This window comes from Atractosteus spatula, chromosome 8 (assembly GCF_055471065.1).
Source record: "Atractosteus spatula isolate fAtrSpa1 chromosome 8, fAtrSpa1.hap1, whole genome shotgun sequence".
NCBI lineage: Eukaryota > Metazoa > Chordata > Actinopteri > Semionotiformes > Lepisosteidae > Atractosteus > Atractosteus spatula.
The window spans coordinates 42,050,115-42,069,460 of NC_142713.1; the positions used below are offsets into that span (position 1 = coordinate 42,050,115).

The 19,346-nt window shown below is 34.8% G+C and overlaps 1 protein-coding gene across 4 annotated transcripts in view; it reads right to left on the minus strand.

The window, feature by feature from the left end:
* The window catches only part of tbc1d22a (TBC1 domain family, member 22a), a 214,806-nt gene that overhangs the window by 184,863 nt on the left and 10,597 nt on the right, over positions 1-19,346 (minus strand). For all 4 annotated transcript variants that reach the window (XM_088923795.1, XM_088923794.1, XM_088923792.1 and 1 more), the window contains exon 4: positions 16,608-16,787. In XM_088923795.1, coding sequence (XP_088779921.1) covers positions 16,608-16,787 — 180 coding nt within the window. The remainder of the gene's footprint in view (positions 1-16,607; positions 16,788-19,346) is intronic.

A 19,346-nucleotide genomic window follows, 5' to 3' on the forward strand; every position in this document is an offset into this window, starting at 1 on the left:
TCTCCATGATGTATCAAGACAACTTATTCTAATGTGAAATCAGGTTTTCAAAGGGATTCTACACCTACAATGAAGTACTATTTTTGTAGTTTAGGTGAATAGCTGCGTCAGCATGCATAGGCTGCAAAGGAACAAGTAATAGGTTTATTCCATGCTGAAAAGAGAAGAAAGAAAACAACGTTTTGGCTGTGGACCCTTCTTCTGGCTTCACAGCCGTAACATTGTGCTTCTTTCTTCTCTTTTCAGCATGGAATAAACCTATTACTTGTTCCCTAGTATTTTTGTATGCATCATTGATAAATTAAAACACAGCTCTGCACTTGCAATGATCTGAATACCCCACATTAACACAGCAAGAACATGCAAACACCACACAGATAGCATCCCAGAAATTGAACCAAGGGCCCCAGTGCTGCAAGGCAGCAATGCTGACCACTATGCGACTGTGCCACTCGTACACATATATTAACCACATATATGATAGGTAGCTATAAAAATATAAATGAAGGCTTCTTTGTTCCACAAGAAAGAATGAACTTCATGCCACAAGGCAAATTTAATTAGCTAACTTTAATGAAAAATCCAAAGAATTTCTAAGTACATGAAACCTGGAGAAATGAAACTATTTCTATCACATTAAAACAGTGATCTTGCAAATCCCAAATTTAAAAAAAAAATCTGAACCAACAGTTCTATTCTGTTCCTAGTGTAATATTAATGCTGCACAGAATCCTGAAATCATTCCTTGAAATAATTAATGTCAGGAAATGTTCAAGATGTGCCCCAGTGAGCAAGAAGGTGACAAATGAAAACAAAAATAAACATTACTGATAAAAAGAAACCACTGAAACAAAGAACCGAAGACCTGAATACAGATTATACGCCTATAGAGATAAGACAGATCTGATGTTTAGAAAAGACCTATTTTAAAAAATATTTTGCTACAGGAACAAATTAGGTTTTCACTTGAGAATGAGCATTATTTAGCAACTATGAAAGAAAGATATCTTTAGAAGTACAAATGTACTTAAAGATTACAAACTACAGTATGTCTGATACTATACCTTGAAATCACAAAGCAGATGAAAAAATGCTGCATATTTTATTTTTTTTAAATGCTGTTATTACTGTAAATTCTATTAGTACTGTTTCCCTATCCAAAGAACAGGCCTTATTATGTATTAATAGTTTACTAACCTATACTCACTTGTCCAGCACCAAGAGGTTGACAATCTCTTCAAAAATCACTTAGTAAACAAGCCTCCCCACTGCCATACCTTAACCACCTCAGTTGGTCATTTAATTACTAGAAGACAGCATAAACAATTCCTCATGTTTATTGCACGTTTTGTGGACTTCATGACTCTGAAACCACTGTACAGTAAACCCTTGGTTTAACATACTAATGGTGGAAGGAGTGTCCGTTACTGGCAAATGTCTGTTAAGTACTGAATGACAGTTTATCGGCCCCTCAAAAAATATTAAATACTATAATATATACAAACATATTCTATATATGATGTCAAGATCTTTTGACTAATTATGTTTTAACAACTGCAGAGTGAATTAAATTGCTCCTGTGCCTTTTTATCATAAATACGCCTGCTCTTTATTTCATATAAAGATACAGTATAAAATTGACTAAATCATTTGAAACACAAACACCCACTGTGAGCAATTAACCTACTCCTATAGGACACCACTGATATTCCTGAATTTTAATCCTGTGCATTATCTACCTGATTAACATGGCGCCGGACAGTGGCGACATTTTGCATGTTGCCCCTCGACTGTACATCTTTGTCTGTGGGCTTTTTGTATCTTTTCAGCAATTATTTACGATCAACAAGTGCTTGTGGACATTGATTGAGAATCATTGACTTAAACACAGATCTATCTTGAACTGAACCATGTAGAAATGTATTTTTATTATTTGTGCATTTCCCCCATTATTGCATTTTTCTGATTTTACAGACATAATACCCATATACAGATTTTATCCATAAAATCTGAAGTCTGTTAAACTAAGGATATTCCGTACTAGCCATTGTCAGACTGTTTTATGTGTTGCACGTAGAGAAATATGTTTCCTTTAACAGTGTTTTTAGCTCCTCTAACACCACTGTATTTAGGACGCCGTATTTAGAGTGTCCATTTTCACAAAGCCTGGGAAGAGTGGGTAAAACGTAACATATTAGGAATGGCATTCTGCATAGAACTGAAGCACCCCATACTGCTGTATGTTGTACATGGAAGCAGCTTTATGGGTTGAGTACAGCCCCTCTTTGAGTGTACCTCTTAGATATTATTTTAAATGTTATTTTCCCCCAAAGCACAATGCTTAAAAACTTCCTCCATCATTGCAACAAGCTTATCTGCTCGGGAAATTATGAGCCCACACATCACTCACAAGGGCTATTTTGAGGGCATTACATGTCACGTGTACTGAACTTAGCAACAAGCCTTGGAGAATGTCATTGTATGTCTTGACACTTTTACACCTTACTTCAAATGTATTTAACCATTTCACGACACTTCATGCCAACTAAAAGCAGTTCACCAGCTTTAGGTTACCCATGTAACATTAAATGTACAAAAATGTGATCTTTTACATTTAACTCTGTATATTTGTCAGTAACTACAGGAACAATGCCAGACATTATGATTTTTTTTTTATTTTGTATTTGTACAAACCAGCAATAGTCAGTAAACACTGCTTCCTCACTTGACTTGCTGCAGGAATCGCCCCACCATTTATTCCATGTTTGTTAAGTATCTTGGGATGGTTTAGTTTTGCCAGGGGATTAACACAGACAAATGCCTCTGTCATGCCAGCATTCCAAGCTTTCTTTTCCCTTAAATATTTTTGCAAAGCACTCCTGCTCACCAGTGTCAAACTCAGTCTTTGAATGTGTGTGTTTTTGTAATTTCAGTGTCAATCTATGGCAAACTGCAGGCTTTGCAAAGTACGTTATATGCACTGGTATACAGAACACCAGGTTGATACTGTTGCACTCAAGTGCTCAAATAAATGCTTTTAGTGTTTTTAAAGATGTCAAATTATTGATTTGCACCAATAAACCCATCATAATTGTTTTCTAGTTGTATAATTAATCACAGTCCCCGTGCTGATTATCAAGTTTAGATTGCCTACAGGTATGCCTGGAGAATAACAATTGAACAACAGGTAGAAGCCCCCCAAGTTCACGTGTTCAAGAGAAATTCCAGTCCCTACCAATAAATAAACATATAATTCTCCCTTTTAAATTCCTGTAAAAGAAAATCCATTATATTGACCTAAATGAAACTGATCTAAACAGCTTTGAAGCTAGTTAAAGCTAGTCAGAATCTCCAAGGCATGTATATATTATATAAACATGCTAAACTAGACTGTAAGCAAGTGATTAAACTGTATTCTTGAAGAGAGATAAATATCTGCATTATAGAAGTTTGTGGACCTGCAGCTCCCCCAGCTGTAGTGATTCCACAGAGCCAAACAGAGAACAGGCAGAAACAATTTTCATAATCAGAAAGAAATTGCCATAGCAACCACACAGAAACTGCTGTAAAGAAGTAAATGCTCAGATGGTTTCCCAAAGTAAAACTGATCATTTAATAAAATAAATGAAGCCCTATACTAAATTACAGAATCACATTAATGTTTTGAAAGGTCAAAGCAAACCCAGCATTTAAAAAAAAATCTAGATTATCCAGTAAAATATATACGTAAATCAGTCAAATGTCAACAACACAGCATAATACCATGAAAACAAACATACTTAAAAATACTTACAACTTGAGAAACTGGAGCCAAAGTATGCAGCAACATATCACTTAAAAGTACACAGCAGCACATAAATCTTGTGTTCTTGAACAAAAAATTTAAACCTGTATTTTGTATTTGGCTTTACAATTTGTTTTACTCTGAGATAACTTAAAGGACGTCGATTAAGTAATACTTGTAAAAATCACATTTGCAAGTTATCATTTTATGGCATACAATGTTAAAATGCATATATACAGTATAGGGCTAAAATAAAATGAGGGACATTTTCTAATTCAATGAATAAATATGTAAAACACTAAAGTACTAACTATAAAATCATAGGATTAATACAGGATCTAATGTTCAGTTTGTAAAAAAAGAAGCAAAATACATCACAGTGTAACCATAAGGAGTATCACTGGTGAGCCTACTTCACACACATTCTAGAAATTTTGCAAAAGTGTGAAATTAAAAACTATGATGACTGCTGAATCTCATTTTCACTTTAAACAACCAATGTATTTGCCTTGTAATCATTAGAATGTTACCCAATTATTGTTTAAACATTAAGTGGGAATAAGCACATATACTGAAATATACAAATCATTTGTGTTATAAAATGTATGAGAATCCTGGTTTTGGTGGATGAATAACACTGTTCTGAGATCTTTAAAACAATGATAGAAATCTGAATGTGTCTGGAGAACATATTGCTGCATATTGTACAGCTGAACAGGAGCAAAAAGATAATTAATAACATCTCTAAACACCCACAGCAGCAGCTAACCTTCGTCGGCTAAGAGAATAAACAAGGAATGTTTATTTTCCCCTTTTTTGCACATTAAAATTTGTAACATAACTAAATAAGAAAATCTAGAAATATGCATAAGCACTCCCTATTTAAAGTCCTACCTATTAAATGATTTTGAAATAATGCAGAAACACAAGGTTTTAAAACAGGTTATTGTGGGGATAGATGAATAAAGCTTTGTATATATTCATTGAATAACTATTTCAGCATCTGATATGCTGACAAAAATGAGATTGCAACATCATGCTTTGACATTGAGAAGTACTGTGTGTGAAATACAGTCCCTAATGTGCTATTAACCCACTTTAGCCAAGATATTCTGTCAAAACTACAACTGACAACTACAGACATATACATTAGAAAATCTCAACTGGATATCACTGCATCTCAACACACTGATATATACTGCAAAAAGCCTAGACACAAACAGGACTTACTGTACAATGTCATACATCATGAGTACCAAGCTTGTCATTAAGTAAACCTTAATTCGCAATGAACTTCAAACAATCATGACATTTTTAACTACAGTATATGTTATTGTATGCAAGTAATCTATACACTTTATAAGCAGCCAATATCAAAAGTTATCATCCATCACCTTAAGAAATCAAATGTATTTTATTCATTGTCAGGTGTTGCTTGTCATTAACATCATTTGCTCCACTCCACAAATTCAAAGAGCCAAAAGATTACAACTTGGACTACAAAACACACCTTTTGTTTAAGGGGTAATATATTAAGAAAATAATTATAAAAACATGTAAAAATAAACTGTGACAAAAGTAAAAAGGGGCTTTTTTTTGCAGATTTTCTCAATTCTAGAAAACACAGTGCTCTTATAATTTCCTTTATAATGGTCTTCAGTCATCAGTGCTACAAGAATGTTTCTAAACCTTTTAAGTACCAAGGTGAGAATTCAAAGTAAAACACTAGATGGCAGTGTATTACATTTGAGCATACTGTTTTTTTTAAATATTAGATTAAAAACATTTTTAATTCTGGGTTCCATATAACCGTTCATTCAACCCTCTGAAAATACATTTTCAATCACTGCATTTATGCATTGCTTATTTCATACCAAAAAGAGAATGTATCCATACTCTGATGGCTCACTTATCTTTCCCATCCCTGCTTTCCATAGTTTAGTTATGTATACATAATTAAGTTCATATTTTATTTTGGCAATCCATGTCTGACTAGTCAGTTTATATATTTAATAAACCATCAACAACTGCATTTACACAGATGCTGATGGCAATACTGCTTTAATGTAACCTGACAATTTAAAAATGAATACCAATTTATAGTGCCTGATGGCTCCGTATTTTACAGCAGAAGCATATTTCCTATCAAATACGCAGTTCTTAGCTGCCTTACAAGTGAAGTCTTTTATTGCTTATTATTTAAAGCAACTCTACAGCTACAATCTGTCTACAATAAAAAAAGTTCATTTCCGATAACATTTATTTTAACTGTAATATAAGCTTAAACTCATACATACAATGAAAATGTATTCCAACTATACCTTAGAAATCAGAAAAAATCAGCTAATTTTCACATTTTTGTGTATGCAAAATTGTAGTGTAATTTATAGACCCTTAAAGTCAGATAATCATGGCAATAACACTCTTATCAAAAGAAAAAGCACCAAAAAAGAAAATATTTCCATTTCGGATGTAGAACATTTATAAAGCAGTCTCGCTCAGAATATTTGTTCAACATTAAAGTAAATAATCTGTTTGCGATCTGTTTGGTAGAATTTAATATTTTTATATAGCCTTACATACACAAACACAAATAATATAAAGAATTATATTCTCTTTCAACAAGAAAAATTAACTAAATATAGCCAAAGGCAGATGTTCAAGATACAGAATGAGATAATACCCTCAAAACAGCTCAACATATGAGCTCCCAAGTGGATTCCAGAGCACATACGTGTACTCTAACCTGAACCTTACTGAGCTACAATACTAGACACCAACGGTTTAAGCCCAGGCTGTCATTAGCCAACTGTGACCACTATTCCCCAAGTGGACTGACTGAGCATCCTCAGGGATGGGTGAACTTGAGCTGTCCAGGGTTTCCTCAGCATTGAACATAAGAGCCATTTCTAAGAGCTAGCAGGTGCCTACAAGTCTGCAATGTTGCATTAGTCCTGCAATTGGTGTTAACCTTCTGTGAGTGACTATCACATGTTGAAGAAATCTGACAGATGAGCAATGTAGCAGACTGCGTGCATAAATCATCCCTCCCCATGCAGAACAAGGGCTGTTCAGAAATTTTACTTTAAAAAACTTCATCCTTAAGGGGAATTGTCAAAATCAACCTAAACCACTACCCACAGACTCAGCACAGAAATCAAAACTACTCAGATTAAGAAAAGAAGGTACTTTTTTTACAAATACAGTTGTGGAGCACAGAAACATTACTGTAGAAAGCTGTAATATAAAAGGTGTTTTAGCAGGATCCTTTAGGAAAAGGGATGAGATTCTGACTTAGAAAAAAGCAAGATGGGTTAGTTTGTACCTCTCATTTGCAAACCTATATATTTTTAAATTTAGAGATTTATCTGTAATTTTGCATTTCAGCATGGTTTCGTTGAACCATGGCAGACCACGTTAGAAAATGAAATTTTTATTAATGTTGTGTTACTTCACTAAAGGCTTAATTTTCTGTGATCAAGCTATGTAGTGTTTACAGAATATAGAAACCATCAGAAACACAGATTTATAATATATATATATAGCACTTCCATAGGAACCTAACGCACCATTTTATCCATCACATTAGTGCAACACCCTCAAAAGTGAGAAATAGCTTCAGATGAATTAAGGGAGAGCTTTAAGTAGACCAGAGCAGAATTTAACCAGGACACTGGATTATCATGCCTAAGAGTACTAACAGTGCCATGGGTCTTTAATGATCAAGTATTTTAAGGCTTAATGTCTTATCTGAAGAACAGTGCCATCTATAGCAGTGTCCTTGAGGAAATGGTTTTGAAATTCTGGTTAAAAAGGGAAGACCACCACCTACAAATACTTCATTAGCACGAACAGTAGCAACAGGGTTTTCCTTAGAGGTCGCCCATCTCAGTACTCAGAAGGCCTAGATCATGCCTAGATTCCAGGATCTGGCAAGATTGTTAGAAATAATAGCACGACTGTCCTCGCTATAGCTCTTTACACATGATGTATTAGAAATGTAATGCATTAATAGCTATATATAATTAATGAATACCACAAGAGACTATTTCTTCATTTTACATATGTTGTATTTTTTTTCCATTTTTCACTCAGGTTTTGGAATTTTCTAATTACATTTCACCAGGCTTTTGTCTTTTAATATAAATGTGAGCAATGAGAATTGATGATCAACAGTTGTCTCCTAATCTCCATTCCTCTTTTTACTTAATGAAGCTTATCAGAATATATTGTCACTGCAACAGTAATAACCTCAGAAGGGACTAACTTCAGCTAGTGAGACTGCATGTTGCCACCCTTGGATGGTTGAGTTATAGGAGTCACTAAGGTGGGACATGTTGAATAAGTGCTATGGGATTTTTCCTTCCCATTCCAAGAACAGAAAGAGTTTCCTTGAATTCTGTCCAATAACATGCAGAAGCTACATGCTGTATGGAATCTTTACAGTCTTAAACCAAACCCCATACAGATCTCTTCAGAATCAACAATTACATCCAAAATGATAATAGGGAAGTACATTTACAAAGTGAATATGCATTTTTTAGACAAAAGGTTGTGGGAGTCTGGACCCAGTCACGTTGTCAAAGTTGATAAGTGGACCACTTTCAAAGAGACAACTGGATATGATCATAAGATAACTACTGAAAACCAAATAAGTTAGTTGAATAGCCTCCTCCCATTTTTATCCATTCGTATATACTGCATCAATATTTTAATTCAGAATATTTACAGATGTACAGAAAAAATAAAGCACTTACATTAAAATTATCTTGGAATCTTACATATTTTGCATGGCATTCAATTTTACCTTTAAGTGCAAAGATCCCTCAACTTCACTAAATTCATTAAAGAAATTAAGAGTTAAATCTAATTGTATTCTAGTAGTTCCTAACTCCCATTGAAATGACTAGTCAAGACAGCCTTTTCATTATTGACACTTGAAATTAGTGGCCAGCAGCCACATTACCCTGCAACTCACAACTGGAAACCCACTGAAGGTGTGAGCCTGGTCAGTACCAGGATTAGGTGACCTCCTGGGAAGCACTTAGGTTGCTGCTGGAAGAAGTATTACAGGGCCAACAATCTGTGTGGGACCTAATGCCCAAGTATAGTGATGGTGACACTATATTGTGAAAAGGTGCCATCCTTAGGATGAGACATAAAACCGAGGTCCTGACTCTCTGAGGTCATTAAAAATCCCAGGGGGTTTCTCTGGCATCCTGGCCAAATTTCCCATTGGCCTTTACCAATCACAGTCTCCTAATAATTCCTAATAATAAGTGGCTTCATCACTCTGTTCTCCGCACTGATAGCTGATGTGTGGTGGACTTTCTGGCGCACTATGGCTGCTGTCGCATCATCCAGGTGGATGCTGCACATTGGTGGTGGTGGAGGAGAGTCCCCATTACCTGTAAAGCGCTTTGAGTGGAGTGTCCATCAAAGCGCTATATATGTGTAAGGAATTATTTATTATTATTGCCTGTTCTACGACAAATACAGAAATTATATTTTAAAAGGCAAATGAACATTTCTCTGCAGACAATTGAAACATTTGGCCATAATTTAATTTGTATACCACTAAATTTTGGGTCTATCAATTTGTGATGAACACACACCTGCATCACTGTCATTCACTGAAGGAATGGGGCGGACGTGAGAAGCCTTCCAAAAAGACCGAAAGACTAGGATACGCTACTACTGAAAAATGTAATTAATCTTATCAACTAAATATCACAAAAAGGATAAAAATAACAGGAATTAATATAGATCCCAAGAACAGCAGCAATATTATGGCATATTGTAAAATCTTTCTAACTTTTAGGTTATTGCAGTTAGCCTAATAAAAAAATATTTAACAGTACAAACTACAGATCATAATTAAAATACATACCGTATATATAGACTGGAATTGCCAATCTCTAACATTTACAGCAACACATACATATTACTATTAAGGAGATATGAAAATGATCATTTTGTGTACACAATTGTAGATAGGCCAGTTTTGTGTGCACTGGCTGACATCCGGTATGATATATGTAAATTCATTATGCTGCACTTATCAAAAAAAGCTGACACATTCTATTGTGAGTCAAACTCTACCAATGTGTCTGGCAACTGTTGTAAACAAGAAATGTAGGCTTTGTGCTAGAGTGGCAATTTTGTCTTGTTGGGTTCTGTCCCTCAAGGGTGGGGAAGAGGCATTCAAGGGAGAAGAGAACTTTCTTAACAGATTTGCTTTCGTAATATTACTCATCTTAAATCTTACGTGATTTATTGTATTTTCAATGCCACTTTGAGGTGTAATGGAAAATTACACAAAATGTCAACAAAATGACCGCTAGGGCAGCTATAGAGAAACAACCGAAAGCTCTTTATACAAGTTGACCCAGGTGACTGTGTTCTCCTCCCACCTACTTGCTGAGAGCGTGTGTACTGTGCCCCAGATCAGGACAATCTACTGACTTTTAAAACCCATTTCAGTCCACAAAATGCATTGTAGAAATCTGATGAATTTTAATAAAAATATGTTCTTCTTAGTGTAATATATGATACAGTGCATCCCCAATACAAATGGTGATGCACAATAGTTTCACACAATAGTGTGAAAAGCTTCCATGAGCTGGGCAGCTGCTAGGCCTCTCAGGTTCCTGTTCTCCGTTTTTTACTTATAAAATGTTTGGTAGGATAGAATATAGTCTAACAAAGTTATTTAAAATATGTATGACAAATCATGCCATAAATAAATAAAAATGTATATGTGATTTATTATAAAACCATTAACTAAATTAATCTTCTAATTTCCAAGTGGGTCTTGTGTTTAGATGATAGTGTAAAGATTCAAAGAACACTAGGGGGCTGTTTCACGAAGCGAGATTACTCAGTTAAACTGCATAATTTTTGTTAAAATGTTGACATAAATCTAGATTTTAAGTTACACAAAGCACGATCAAGTTGTATCTGGTTAAGTAAACATAGCAGCATATCCTCTATTTCTAACCTGCTCCTAACAAAAATAGATTATGCTCCAAACATATATTATACATAGTGGATTTAATGATTACCATTTAAAAGCAAATAAGGTTAAAAACTCAATTACAATTTCTGCGTAAGGGCGTAACTAAATTCCCTTAGCATCTCGGATGCTCAGAGAGAACGTTGCCCTGGTGGTCAAGGTACGATTTAGCAGTAGAATTGTTTTTCTTCACTTCTCCTATGGCAGTATTCAAACATTTGCCAATTCCACATTCATGTTATTTATTACCAATATTATTTTAATATTTAACACACTGTGATATATAAAATAATATAAATATAGTATAAATAATATTTATTCTATTATTATTACAGAGTCTTTATTATGCTCAAGGGGTAATCAGTTAAAAATACAACTTGCGAATTGACCCTTGCTATCCTGCACAGCAGGTGGGAATTCTACCACTGAACCACTAATGCATCACTGTGCTTGACGAGCTAAATTAAAAAAGTGTAGCCTTTTCCATTTTCTACAAGTTTCAATGAATCACCAAGCAAACATTTCATTTTCCATGACAGCAAGTGACTCCATAGCAAGCGACTCAGTAAAAGAAATTGAAGAAAATTGTTGAAGAAGGCAGAATAGTGTTGTGTATCTTATTTTATTTTCAGTTACTGTTACCACATATATAAATACATTATATTTATATTAATTAATTAATATTGTTAATGACATTGAGAAACATTATTATATTTCCGTTATTTCAGTTAAATTTCCTTTTTGTAACAGGATTCCATATTAATATTCCATATTAAGTGGATTTAAAAAGTTGTGCAACAGATTAATTGACGCTACTGTTTCACTAACATCTAATGAAGCATCACCTCTCGATCTTCTTTGGCCAGTGAAAACCTAAATTCGGCAAATCAAATCATACCACAGTATGGCACAGCCAGCTTGCCAAAAAAATATTTATTGTCATGTATTCTGAATGGCTGAATCTGTATACCTGGGCTTACAAAGTATTATCACTAGAAAAAAAAATAGAAATATTTCCATTGTTTCCATTTTCCCATTTCCATAACCTGTGGCACTTACACTTTCGCATGGCTTATTCTTTTCAAAATGTATATATAGATTATAGATTTATCTATAGATTATAGAAAAACAACCTCCATTTCAGGTTAAGTAAAGAATTTTTACTGCAGCATATGAAGTAAGATACAGTGTATTTAATTTCTAGTGCATAATAATTTTTGCTGCTTACTGTACGGATGCTTTGTTTATGCTGTAATTGGACATCTTTTCCTTTTTATACTCTGCTGCAGGTTTTACAGATGTTTACTGTAGTAGCTGCTGTTGCTGCAGTTGCTCATTTCTTTGTAAAAGTATTTAAAGTATAAAGCAAAGGTAAAGTTAAAGCAAGTTAAAACTCAAGATAGCAGAATTTTCATACGTGCAATATCTGTTAAGCACAATATATTGTATGCCCTTTAAATCTAAAAGGTATGTTAAACTGTTTGCCTAAAACTTTGAACAATCTCAAATCTCATCACATCACTTCATTGACAACAGTTAGTATTTATTAAATATATATTAAATGAGCGTGATTAGGGTTCATCAAGCAGTGACACAGCTGGCAGGGTGTCATGAGAAATAAGGACAGGATTAGTTGGCTGAGGCTCTCCCAGATCCAACTGGAACAGCAATCCCTACAGGTCCTGTACCTGTCTGTACGTCATTTTATAGGACAGGTATATAGTGTTACAGCTATAGGTGACTACAAGAGTGTCTCTAAGAATTTAGATACACTGGGTAATACCTAGTTTGTGTTAACATTTCCACCTCCTAGAGTTTCAAAGCAAAAGGGATGCTTACGCAGTTGTGCTGGGTGTGAGACACACTGATCAAAATAATCTTCTGGTTTACCTTAGTTAATTAAATTCTAGGTAAACAAATAAGAGTGTCAGAAGTGTATGATAAAAACAGAAAGACAAAGGGGAGGAGTACAGAACATGAGAAAGGAGAAGAGAGGAGGACACACAGCATAAAGTGTGTGCCAGGCAAGAGGTCCTTATACAGATCATTCATAAAGAGCCAACTGGAGTTATGTATGTATTTGAACCTTGCCAAGACCGTTTACTATTTCATGTTTGTTTAGGAAATTTTGATTTCCTGAGTAAAGAATCCCTGGGTTAAAATTGGCCTCTCCTGGTAAGTGGGTGCATTTTTTAGAATAGGGAGAGAGGTTCCCATTCATCTGGTGGCATCTGGGTTTACAGAAAGAGAGATTTAACTGCAGGTTTTATTCTATTTAGTTTAGAAGACCACTTAAACTCATTATGGCTTTTATAGCCATTATGAGTTTGAATACCTGGTAACACTGGGGGTTTTCTGGGTTGTTAGGATGTTAATGTTAGGCCTCTGGAATGCCCTGGCTGTAAACTTCTACATAGGGTAACCTGTGTGTTGTATGTTTATGGTGTGTGGATTGCATGCATTGTCACTGTTAATAAATATCTGTTTAATCCAGTGTGCCTGAATTATTACTCTTTTCAGCAAATCTGATATTTTACTTATTGATTAATCTGCACGGTCAGTTACCGATATTTTTGTCCATTTCTGTAACTCCCTTATTTGTATCAATAGTATAATAGGTAAGTAATCTGGGAATCTAATGTAAAAATAGTTACCCGAATAAACATCAGGCCATTTTAGTTTTAGGATTAAGTCTTTTTTACATAGAAAAAAAGTACACATCCCTCGATTCTCTGACTTCTTCCAAGTGCTCGTAACTTAACATAAACCAAATAAGTTTAGGTACTTTTTGGATTTGATTTGTCTGGCCCATAAATTGTTGAGTATATTTTACAACAAGCAGAGTTTACCAACACTTCTTTTTTATGCAATCTATGCCATCTCTTATGTTTAAATGTATTACGAAGCAGTTATGTGGAGAAATAAAATTTTCAAGATCTCTATAGTACACATAATAAATATGACAAATTAAAAAGTCTTACTAATCAAAAGTTATGTCAGTTACTAATTCTTGTGCAGTCAAAGACAGAATAAAACTCACAATTGTAAAATTAACAAAGTATCAAGATGTCTGGCGAAATCAATACTGTGCATTTATAGTGCACATAATAAAGATTCCCAAAAATATCAATGTTAAAATTTGTGAATCCATACTATTTTTACAAATTATGCATTCAAAATATTATTCTATACCATAACGAGTATTATAACTTTACAATTTCTGTTAAGACGACAACAGCCAAATTGAGCAAAAAATAAAATTGAAGAACTGGCTACACACTTGATAACAGCAGGTGAACTTAAATTGTATAACAAAAATAGTTATGTATATGGACAATATCACCCATTTTAGCAAATATTCAGAAGTAAAGGGCTCATTTAACAAGGGATGAGTGTAATTAATTTTCAGATACATATTAACAGTTTGGCAAAACCATCTAAAGTGAAACTATCAATTTTAGAGGTGTTTTCACACAGTTAATGTGCATGCATTCATATATTTGATGAGTGGCATGCAACAGCCTTTTGTCACATACATGACTAAAATATATTTTACCTGAAGATTCATCTTAAATTAGAACACATCAAAGACTTAACAACAGAATTTTTATCACAAAGGAATCTGTTCCTTTCAAGAAATACCTGTGGGATGTTTGCGCTCAACTGGCAAACACAATCACTTATCCTGAATCCGTAATTTAAAATACCCACAATATTACAGCTCTCAATGAAGGCATGGCTCCCAGGAAATCCACAAATTTGAATACTATCAAAGTTGTTTTGCATCAAAGGTCCCTTTGAGGCAATAAATGCAGAAAGTCTGCAACCCACTGAACTCACAAAATTATTTGTCTAATCATTTGAGATGCTTTATCAAGCCTTTGTTGCAGCCACTCTGAGTTAGTGAGTTTACTGGGTGCATTTACTGCCTCAAAGGGATATGCAACTAATTACTAACTCTCACACTGAAATTTATTTAAAGTGAATGTTTCCCAATACTTATGATCAGTTCAGAATCACTGGACTGAACACAAACTACATAGTTGTTTTAATTTGATCAAACATATCGTTACAGGCAGAGAGGTGAAAATGGGGGTGTCAAATAATCCAGACACAATGTGTAATACCCAACTACTGTCTATATTTCCACTTCTAGAGTTTCAAACCAAGGGACATATAAAAATTACGCACCTTTAACCTATAAAAATCAGAGAGACCACAAGGGAGAGAGGGAGACAGGCAGACACAGAACTTAAGGCATGAGTTACACAGAGTTTACTATTCTGTGGTTTTTAGGGAACTTGCACTTTGATAGTAATTCAAACCATAACTTCATACTGTACCTCTCTCATTACCATAAACACTCAAGCAGAATTCTCTGAGGTTATCTTGGTCATTTAAATAGAACTCCCAAAACAAACATTTAGCTCTTCCACTTCCTATTAATTTAAAATAAATCAATCATTCAGATGAAGAATTATATGTATACATTCTGAGTAGCTTTGACACATTCTACCTTTTCACATTTGAATTCTAACAGACAATGTCCTTAGTGGCAGTATTTGCATACAATATTTAATGTCATGGAATCAAAACTGAATATTGAGAGATTTCATGAAACCTGGGAACAATGAAGAACTGAAAATTTAAAATGGAGTAGTTTAAAACATTTTGGAATGCACATATGTAATTCCTTCTCTAAAGGATTCAAATATGTATTCCACATTCCCCATGTAAAGACAAATTATGACCAAAAAAGAAACAATGAGGTCTCTGATGCATGGATGTTGATTCCATTATTTTAGTCATCCAAAACTGGTCAAATTATAATACATTGTCTAATGGAGATCTCCTTTAAATCCTCTTAGTTAACCAAGTCCCATAAATCATATAAATCATATAGCTCATATAACCTTACCATTAGGATCAGCAGAACTCTTTATATATAAAAACTGATCACCAAAGACTCAAGTGAGAAGTGTTTATCGTCTTAAATTTAATACTTTGATATGTTCTTGTCTTCCACTTTGGCCTGCACAGAAACCTTTCCTATCATAACATCACCCAGCTAAGGTCTTTTCTCAATTTTGCTGAAAAATTAATTCATACCATCATTTTATCTTGCCTGGGGTATTGTTACTCTCTCCTTTGTGATCTGCCCTCAAGTTTGTTAATTACATTTCAACTTCTCCAGAACAGCACTGCAAGGGTTCTCACCAGTGCAAGGAAGTAAGATCACATCACCCCTATTGTAGCAAAGCTCCATTGGCTCCGTATTACTCTTGGCTTTTAAGGCTCTAAAAGGCAAAGGTCCCGTTAACCTTACTGACCTTTTTCTTTTTCAAACTTCACCCCGGTCTTTAAGATCAGATCAATTTAATCCGCTACAGGTCCCCAGAACTAAATTTCAAACTATGAGTGACCAAGCCATTTCTGTCTATGCTCCTCGCTTGTGGAATAGGCTTCCTGATCATCTCAGACAAGCAGCTTCAACTGAGACCTTCAAAAGAGATCTGAAAACCTTCTCTGCCAACAAACTTATCAACTTCCAGTACTATAAACTAATTTCATACCTTTTCCCTTCATAGTAATTGTTAAGTTCATGACTTCTCTTTTAGCTTTTGCTTTTCTGTGAAGCACATTGAGATTCACTGCAAGTGTTGTTATTATTAAAATGTACAAGACCATACTACCTGTACAGTATTCTTGAATTACGGCTCATTGAACCAAATTTCATTTATCATAACATTTGCACAGAACATAATAAGATGTTTCTTACGTAAATACCAGAAAACCAAGCAAACATACCAAGATCAGTATTTGGGCCTGCTACCAGCTGTTTAAATTTGTCCAACCGTGAAGCTTCTCTTTCTGTCATTGCTGGTGTTCCAGATGTGTTCTGGTCTGCCATCCGTGCTACCAAAGGAATGACAGGCCGATGTGGAAGAGACTGCTGCCTCTGAAGAGTTGCTCTTTCAAAAACACCGTCTACAAAGGAGAAAAAAAAAGTCACCTAACCGAATATTGAGGAATGGCTTTAATGCCCTGAATTAATCACATTAATGCACTGAACATTACTACGCTCTTGTTCACTCCACTCTAATAATGCCAGTTATAGAGTTAAAATTAAATTATATCAAGCCAGATGAAATGTTGTGGCATCTGAGCACAGCTGCTAAATTCTATCCATTTAACAGAATCTCCTTCAACCCTTTAATGAAAGTCTTGTTGTTAGTTATTATCCCATAAAGCAGATGCAGCTGTATCTCAGATTCATACATTTTGGTTTAGCACATGGAATCCAAAGGTATTTGGAAAGAAAATCAGAAAAGTAACTGGAAAATAAGATAGATAATAGGTTTTTGTTGTCTGGTGATTGTCAGTACAGAGTTTCCTTTTGGCTAAATGCAACTGACCCATAACACAACAACACTAGTCATTTGTGAAGTAACAAATATTTTTAGGAAGATCACACCCAAGATAGAACAGTTTAATATCTGAATTAGGGAAGAATTGAAGAAACAAAAAGAACAATTTAACTCAACATCTGTTTTAAGAAACATCACATGTCACTACAGTATTATACTGGGAAACTGCATTATCTTGAAAGAGCACAGTGATATATTGTTCTATGGTCAAGAGTTACAATGTGTTTTTAATGTTTTAATCTTTGTATACAGCACATCATTAAATAAATAAGTTCTCTTTTTCATACTGCCTGCTCTGAATTCATTCGATATGTAATCTCCAGTCCAACATTTTGTTCATGTCCATCTAGAGTTTTATGGAGAAGGGGATGAACTGCAGGTTCATGATGAACAGGAAATTCATGAATGAAAACAGGAAATGTTGCCTCAATTAGCATTACCAAATGAGGACAATAACTGGTTTATTCTGCACTTCCATATATTTTTTAAATAGGTTAAAGGTGCGTAATTAAAAAATCCAGACATCACTAACTTGTTAAAGCCATTTCTTGCTCCAACTCATTTTTTCCTCACCTCACTAATAGGTAAGCCAATGTGACATCCATAATTTCTCTTCCCTTTTAGCATTATTGATAAGTTCTTCTGTTTGAACTGCCTCTATAAATGTAACTCTATTTGCATAAGGCATCTTTCAGCACTTTCTGTCCTCATCTGCAGTTCTGCTCAATCCATTCACCCTCAGCCTGTCCCACGCTACACACAGAACCCACTAAACCATGTTCTGTTGAAATGAAGTAGAAGAAAACAATGTCTACCGTTTGCTGCACTCCACTTTCCCATTTGAGGCCACCTCTTCTAGACAATTTTCTTCCAATGCCTCATTCACTCCTCTTGTAACCCTGATGCTTCCCTCTATTTTTTCCTACCTCCTCCTTGCTATGTTGCAGTGTGTGACTACTAGGATCATTATTAGGACCTCTTTTTTTAGTCTTCCCCAACTGTTTTATTCACTGATGCTGCTCAGAAGAGATCTTTTTCTATCCCCAAATCCCTTATTTTGGAGAATAACCATCGCTATTTATATATGCTTCTCACACACCTTTCCCTTATTTAGCTTTTCAAAATACAACCAAATTCATATTACTTCTTCAGCCTCCCATTTCAATCTATTCTATTACTGTCTGCCCCCCAACCCCAAGAACCCTGGTGATAACTGATGTCTCTTTTCCTACTCTCTGCACGCATATTTCACTGACATACATCTTTTGGAAACACCTGCAGGGTTTGCCTTGATATTAGTAACATGTTCCACTGTCTGCACAACTACAACGCCCTTTGAGAGTCTCTGTGTATAGATAATTCAAACAATAAATGAATGTCTCAACACTGGACAAACAAAAATCACCCACAACTACTTGAATTAGTTTTCTTTAAAGCATAGCAAGTAAAAGCCAGAAGCATGTTAACAAATCACTTACATGGTTAACAAAAGGTTATTTTAAACAATCCAATAAACAACAATTTGGGGAAAAATGTAAGCTAACAAAAAGGTCAAAATACATATACCTGTAATAAGTCATATATATATAGGTGATTTACAATTTCAAAAAAAGTAGTTTGATGACATTACAGTGACTTTTACAATAAATCACACACATCAAACTCAATGGCAGTGTGATATCTACAATATCTGGTTCCTTCACCGAAGTATTGCACTGGTAACATTAAAAAATAATCAAAACTCATAAAATATTACAGGTGCTAGCCAGTCATCTGCATGAAAGATTAGTTCTTTCAACTCAGTCTGTCCTGGGAGCATAGGGGACAAATTAAGAATACAACCAGGACAGGGCCTCAGTCCTTCATGGGATAGGAACAAGCACATACCGACAATTTAGAAGAAGTTATTAACTAAGCTAGTGCACTTTTGGAAGTTGGGAGGAAGCCCGAACACTGGCTGAAAATCCACAAGAGGGCAGGGAGGACAAGCTAACTCCACAAAACTATCCCCAATCAGTAACTGAATCCAAGAGCTATGAATGCTAATCACTTCACCACCAACACAATAATCTTACCAACACGCAATACAGTATCAATATCCCTGTCACAGTATAGAACG